The 7,525-nt window shown below is 41.8% G+C and overlaps 2 protein-coding genes across 2 annotated transcripts in view; both read right to left on the minus strand.

Annotated features, from left to right (window-relative positions):
* The window catches only part of LOC104965166 (gamma-aminobutyric acid receptor subunit beta-1-like), a 417,189-nt gene that overhangs the window by 29,255 nt on the left and 380,409 nt on the right, over window positions 1-7,525 (minus strand). The gene's annotated exons all lie outside the window — the stretch shown is intronic.
* herc1 (HECT and RLD domain containing E3 ubiquitin protein ligase family member 1) overlaps window positions 1-7,525 on the minus strand; it is a 99,737-nt gene that overhangs the window by 18,255 nt on the left and 73,957 nt on the right. The window contains exons 31-37 of the mRNA XM_010794105.1: window positions 3,458-3,658; window positions 3,190-3,320; window positions 2,889-3,112; window positions 1,969-2,089; window positions 1,589-1,792; window positions 1,365-1,466; window positions 1,104-1,277 (exon numbers count right to left, since the gene is read on the minus strand). Coding sequence (XP_010792407.1) covers window positions 1,104-1,277; window positions 1,365-1,466; window positions 1,589-1,792; window positions 1,969-2,089; window positions 2,889-3,112; window positions 3,190-3,320; window positions 3,458-3,658 — 1,157 coding nt within the window. The remainder of the gene's footprint in view (window positions 1-1,103; window positions 1,278-1,364; window positions 1,467-1,588; window positions 1,793-1,968; window positions 2,090-2,888; window positions 3,113-3,189; window positions 3,321-3,457; window positions 3,659-7,525) is intronic.

A 7,525-nucleotide genomic window follows, 5' to 3' on the forward strand; every position in this document is an offset into this window, starting at 1 on the left:
CCCCCTAGATCAGGTCTCTAGTAATTGTGTGCTCAAAGTGCACCAGATTGAAGTATTTTACTGTAAAATGTTAAAAAAAAAAAATTCCCGGGGGAGCATACCCCCGGACCTCCCTAGAGGATGTGACGTCCACCCCCCAATTCAAACATGTTTATACAATACTGAATACATTTGAAGCCATTTTGACTTATATTACCTATGTCAATAAGTTTCTGTTTTTGCAGTGTATTTGTCTTTTGTAGAGATTTTTTATTTATTCTTTATATAAAATGTCGCCTAAAATCTCACCTAGGGCAGTAAATTGTCTAGAACCGGCCCTGGTACTAGGCCTCAAGAGCCTTTCTTGTGCTGACACATAGAAAGAAATTGGCGGGGCGCACTTCGCACGCACTAAAAAATTCCACGCGCTCCGCGCTCACATTATGCTGGGCCCACGTGCCTTGGCACCGCTGCTATGACTCCATCCTAGGGGAAACACTGGTATGTTTTAAAAAGACCAGCATCTAGGCATTGGGGATTCTTAATGTTGTGTATATTGGGAAAATAATATCTCCCAACATTCAAAAAGCTTCTAAAAACTCAACTGTGTTAAACATACTGATCAATAAATGTTTTGCTATCACCACTGACATGACTATATAATGATCAGGTAACATGATATTAGACTTTCCACTGCCACCATCTGCTGGCTGACGTGATAAAAGCACATGTTAATTATTAACATGGGCTACAGTGTGTTGGATGTTTATTGTTGACTAAGTAATATAACAGGTGTATTATCAGGTTACCATTACACAGGGCTAGAGAGGCTGGAGGGATGTTGTTATTTACAGTAGGTTAAAAGCTGCCATTAGCTGGATGTAGTGTAAATATACAATATGGTTGTACTTTCAAAGATTTTGAGAAATGGGCCATTATTGCATGCTTATGGTAAAAGATAAAGGAGTAATAATAACATAGCAAATGCTTTGAATTACTTAGATCTAAAACCCTTTGTGCTAAAAAAAAGTTCAAACTGTGTTTGGTCTTGTACATATCTAGGTTATTAAATACTATAATGTATTAAATGTTGTGAGGCTATAGATACAAAACTGTCCCTATACCTTCTCGTAGGCGTACTGCTCCTGCAGTATGACAGGCAGTCTCTCCAGGAAGGCCCTCATGCAGGGTGCCATGCTGAGGCCGACCACGCCCTGCTTCTTCAGGGCGGTGCGGCAAGTGGCCAGCACATGGTTGGATACCATGAAGTCTTTGGAGCAGTTCACAACCAGCACATCCTGGAATTTATCAGACCAGAGAGACAATAAAGATTCAGTGATGCCGATAGAAACATGAAAAATACACATCAGGCTAAGATAACGTACCTTTGACCTATTGGAGCAGACAGCAACACCTACATCTGGGATCCAGACTATATTTTGGATTGCACCTGAACCGGCTACTACTGACTGGAGCACTGAGCCGTCCTGTTAGACACACAAACACAAGATGAACCAGTTAGATAGTAAGATGAATTTGAATTAAATCATTTGTTCTTCAATGCATACGACTTTTACCTGCAGTATTTGCATTTCTGTTTGTATCTTACCCTCAGGGACCAGATGTTCATAAGGCCTCCCACTCCTCCAGATGCCAGAGCCAGACCATCGGGGCTGAAGGCCAGCGTTCTCACCGGGGTGATGTGGCCCTTCAGCTGGAAAACACACGTTGCACCTTTACCTGACCACCGGGAAGACTGCAACACAGTGACAGCAGGTGAGTGGAAGAATGCAGCTTCTTTTCTCCTACGACTCTATGTTTGTGTGAAGAGATAAAACAGGTGTCAGAAATATCAAGAAGCCAAGACAAAATGCCCTCAATCCTTCATCAAACGTACAGGAATACATAAGCTTGCCTCCATTACAAAAGTAGTATTGCAAATTAATAAAAGAAAAACATCATCTCAGGTTATTATTTATGAATATGTACCATGAATCTGGGTTTTGCTTCATTCTCCCACCATCCCTCCAACTCAGAGGAAACGGATTCTGGGTAATTGCAGATGTTTTGAGGAACAGTCCAGACTGAGACCAGGCCATTTTGGCAGCATCTGAAAATACACAGAGACACATTAAAACCCACAATAAATAGTATTTCATGTAAATATATCATCTATGTGTTAAAAAGGATACCACAGATGAGAATGAAAATGTTTCCTTGAGAATGCAACTTAAAACATTTCAAATGGGCCTGTTTGAATGTTAAGTTACTGTTGTAAATAAGCCGATACAGTTAAATCCATATTTGGAGTAGGTAATCAGATCATTGAATGAAGTAAAATAAGCAACACCACTCTTTTTCATTGAAAGTGTTCAACTCAAAGTATTTGTTGTTGCAGCAGAATGGTCCAATTCAGAGTTATAACAGTTGGTAGTTATTTATATTATATGAATATTATTACCGATGCACTGCAGCATATTACTGCTATAGCTGTAAGAAAAACTTAAAAAATGTTTAAAGTAACTCGTATTAAGATTTGATAACAGATCATTAATGATTTAGTGGAGGAGAAGCCAATTTGGATTCAAATTGAAACAAGCAATAAAGGGAAAGTTCCTCAAAACTGTACCCAAGTACAATACTTAAGTAAATGTACTTAGTTACTTTACATCACATCTAGCACATAAAAGAGCCTTTGAGAATATTGCCCATTTTCTGCTCATAATGACTCTATACCTTCTTGTAGACAGACAGCAATATTGTCACATTACCAAAGACAAAACGGTAGACAGGCATTTTGAAGGAACTCATTTAAAGGATGATGGCAACATAAGTGTAGGATGTGAAGAGACATCTCATAACCATTCATCCAATCAGTGAGTGTAATCAAGTTTTTGTAGACAACCTACATGGCTAACATGTTGAGGGTCTTTGGGCCACGCCCCAGCAGGCTGCACCAGGCCACACCGTTAACAGGGGAGGGGTGTCTCAGACTCTGCAGGCAGCGCCAACCAGAACCTGAGTCGGAGTCAGAGTGAGGGTCCGGACTGGCCCACAGCTTCACCGTCTCCTCTTTGGCACAGGTCAGCAGGATCTGACCCGTGGGACTCCACTTCATGCTGGTGATCGACTCCTGGGAAAACAACATGCAGAGGAGTCAGTCCTGAGGGGAACTTCAAGAAAGAGTAGAAATAAGTCAAAATAGTTTACCTTGTGTGCATCAATGACTACGATGGCTCCTTTTTCTAAGGGCTCTTTGGACCCTATCAGCAGCTTGCCATCTGCGTAGCCCACAGCGAAAGGCTTGTCCTCACTGTACCAAGCAATGTGCATCACTGCCACTGAGGGAGGAAGAACAACTCACTTTAACGGATGCAGTTTTACACTTCTGACAATCTGTCCTTTAGACTGTCTTAGTCGAACACATTCCCAGAGAAATACATAGATGTAGCCCTTATTAAAAGCTCCCTTTCCCTACCATCCTTCCTGTAGCAGTGCTCCAGCTCGGTGCGGTGCATGCTGGAGGTGTCCAGCACCTCGATGAGGCCCAGAGACCCGTCCATTCGTCCCACCAACAGCATGTCCTTTGGTTCCCCGCACCACAAAGACTCTGCTTCCTCTTCAGGCCAAGCCAGCGCCGATACCCAGTGAGGCTGCACGTCCAAAATGCCCTTACCACCTTAGAGGAGAGGTCACAGTTAGTGAGGAGCTATCACCCCGGTCATTTAAAAAAAATGGAGGCCGTTATTAAAAAGGGAACAAAAAAGCTTGAACCTTAAATGATTAACTTTGTAATTAAAAATGTTATGAGAAATTAAATTGAAGGATCTGTATGAGTTTCTACTTTAAGGAGGACATATTATGCTAATTGTCAAAACATGTATTTAGTGTCTGTACTGTCACATGTTTGCATGCTTTAATGCTCAAAAAGGTGCATTATTGGTTAGCTATTCTGCTCTGTTGTGATTGGTTAACCGCTTAGATGTCCTGCCCCTTAGCCTATCACGCACAATGTGTTGGTGCACAAGCCAATAAAAGGGCGAGTGTTATTTAGTGATGTCACTATGTTACGGAAGTAAACAAAGGAATCCAACGGAGGCGTTTGTGGCATGGGGTGGTTGTGGGGGTGTGTGGGTGTGGGAGAGAAAATACCTCTGGGAGGGAACTTTGGGATTTTAGACTTTGCAGGCCATTTACATGCACAAATACCTATATAACACACTACAGGCGGGGGCACACCTCATAAAGCATAAAAGGGCTCCTTTAATCGTCACACATTTCTATATCTACACAACATTGCACACAGTGAAATGTAGTCCCTGCACTCAACCAACCCTGGTTCTAGGAGCAGTAGGCAGCTATTGTGGCAGCAACTGTCTAAATACCATTAAGGACTGGATGTCTAACAACTTCTTGCAGCTTAATGCAGACAAAACAGAGGGTCTCATCATTGCGTCAGACAGTATAGCTCCGAAAGTTGCAAAGAGTATAGGGTCCCTTTCCTCAGCTGTTCGGTCCAATCTACGAAATCTTGGTGTGACATTTGATCAGGCAATGCATTTTGATCAGCATGTTAAATCACTGACCCGTACATGCTTTTTCCATCTCAGAAATATTGCAAAGCTCAGGTCTGTTGTGTCATTAGCGCAGCTTGAAATTATCATTCATGCTTTTATATCATCCTGGCTGGATTATTGTAACTCCATTTTCACGTGTCTCAGCAAGTCATCTCTCAACCGTCTACAAATGGTCCAGAATGCTGCTGGCAGACTGTTAACCAGGTCAAGCAGGATGACACACATTACACCCATTTTAAAATCCTTACATTGGCTCCCAACTCGTCTTAGAATTGATTTGAAGGTTCTGGTTATTACATAGAGCCCTACGTGGACATGCACCGGAATATATGTGACCTTCTCCATCCTTACCTCGCCACTAGGTTACTTAGATCTTCAGACCAGGGCCTATTGGCTGTCCCAAGGTCTCGTTTAAAAACGAAAGCGTGCATTTCAATTGGTTGCTCCAACACTGTGGAACGCTCTCCCTATAGTCATCCACTCTGCAGTCTCTGTAGAAGCTTTTAAAAAACGACTGAAGACTCATCTTTTTACATTGGCTTTTATTTCTGTGTGTTCTGTTATTATGTTTGTTCCTTTCAGGATTTCACGTGGTTTTGTTTTCATGTTGACCTTAAATGTATGCCTCATGTAGTTATTGTATTCATTTTAACTTTTGTTATTACTTGTGAAGCACTTTGTGAAATCTATTTCTGTGAAAGGTGCTATACTAAATAAATGTATTATTATTAGGGCCGGGACTTTAACGCGTTAATTAAGATTAATTAATGAAACAAAAATTAACGCGTTAAAAAAATTAACGCATGTGCTCCCNAACATACGCGCTCTCGCTAAACTGTCCTACAACGCTGGCGATCAACTCGTTCGCCCAAGCCAGCTGTTTCCTATCTAGTTAGGTGCGCATTCACAAAAAAGGGGTGGTATCTGGAGCATTCGACCAATCACAAACATGGAGAAGCGTACTGACAGCGCAGCGTCATACTTCCTGAATGAAAAGTCAACTATAATATTAGTCAAATATGAAGAAGTTAAACTTTAAACATCCATGACTTAAACACTTTATCCAGGATAAAAGCAACAAAGTTGCAGCTGCAAGGTGAATACAGCTGGTAAAAGAACAAGTGNTCCTACCTAAATACAATTAAAGCAAAGAATGGCACTACATATATATGCTTATTTGTTTCATTATAATTGTATTCCTATCACATCCACTACTCCCCATTGGCTGACAACTTTGTTATCACGTCCAATGGTAGTTTTATGAAATGATCTTTTAAGGTCCACTATTATACTGTTTTTCAAAAATAGGTAACACTTTATATTAAGGTACAGAAATTCACCATCAACTAGTTGTTAATTAACTTGCATATTAGCAGTTATTACATGTAGAGCCCTGCGTGGAAATGTATTGGAGTATATATGTGACCTTCTCCATCCTTACATTGCAGTAGGTCACTTAGGTCTTCAGACCAGGGCCTACTGGCTGTCCCACGGTCTCGTCCATAAACGAAAGGTGACCGTGCCTTTCAGCTGGAGCTCCAACACTGTGGAACTCTCTCCCTATAGTCATCCACTCTGCAGTCTCTGTAGAAGCTTTTAAAAAACTACTGAAGACCTATCTTTTTACATTGGCTTTTATTTCTATTTGAAATGTGTGTGATGTATTCTGTTATTATGTTTGTTCCTTTCAGGACTCCACGTGGTCTGTGTTTTGTTTTTATGTTGACCTTAAATGTATGCCTCATGTGGTTATTGTATTCATGTTTCTGTGGTCTTCATTTTAACTTTTGTTCTTACTTGTGAAGGACTTTGTGATTAAAATTTTCTACTTAAAACAAAAGTACAATTATAAAATTCAAAACAAAGGTACCCTTGGTGGCAGGGCAAACGTGCGAAAAAAATCGAAGGCCATCCGGATACATAAAAAGGGGGAGGCGCCTGACCGGTAGACATCCTTAGACCTCTTAGGTTGTCTTGTCGGCCATGCAGTTTCCTCGTCGAGTTAAGCGACTGCCGCGGGCAGTGGCGGGAATTAAAAAATACCAAAATTTTCCCGTCACGTAACTTCAACTGGGTTTCTCCAGGGGTGGCACAGGGGCTGTCGTCGTCCGAGGCGGGCTCTAACTTGTCAAGCGATCGTGGGGGTCGGGGGGGGGGGGGGGGGTGAGAGATAAACTGATCCATCTAGAGCCGTCTGACCGTTGAAATTTTCATTCTAGAACCAAGTTTTTTCCAACTCCGGTGGGACGTAGATTCAACGAGTACGCGTAAGTAGTACGAACTTACAACCAAAAATTAATGCTCTGACGGCAAATGTCTTAGTCTCTAACCTACCTCCTCTCTTTTAAGACGTATACCATTTAATAAATAGACTACTTCTGTTTGTGTTCACCTACAAACCTGCGTGACGTCTGTGGTTGTTTTGTACCTCCTGGTGCCTCCTCATTGAGACGATGTGTTCCTGACCTCTAGTCACAAATGGCTTAAGTTTGACTCGCACACTCAAACGTCACCTCATCTCGCAACACAACCTAGTTCCCTCGCCGCCAAGTTTGGTGGGTTGTACGTCAGTCGTACAGCCAACACAGGGAGCGTGGAATGTACTCTGTGAGTAGGGTTCGGACACCCGCTAACAGCGGAATGTCATGCCTCATACATTCAGCGGAGCCTGGTTTAGTCGCGAGGTTATTGATCGAATTGGTACAATTACAGCATTACCTACGTGAGACGATGCTGCTCACTCAGACGGAGGTCCCACAACTGCTGCAGTGATCCATAATCGCACATGTTCTGACACAGCACCTAATATACACCAGTAATGTCAGTAGTGTGACGACTGCCTTTACCAGTAGGAATGTGTTTTAATTGAAACCACCTTTTTCTCAACATCCTGTGATAAATTATCCGACTTGACGGTATATTATTTATATTATTATATAAATACATAAATAATATCGTGGAAAGTGTCT

Source organism: Notothenia coriiceps, unplaced genomic scaffold, assembly GCF_000735185.1.
Source record: "Notothenia coriiceps isolate Sejong01 unplaced genomic scaffold, NC01 NC01_scaffold00037244, whole genome shotgun sequence".
In the NCBI taxonomy this organism is placed as follows: domain Eukaryota; kingdom Metazoa; phylum Chordata; class Actinopteri; order Perciformes; family Nototheniidae; genus Notothenia; species Notothenia coriiceps.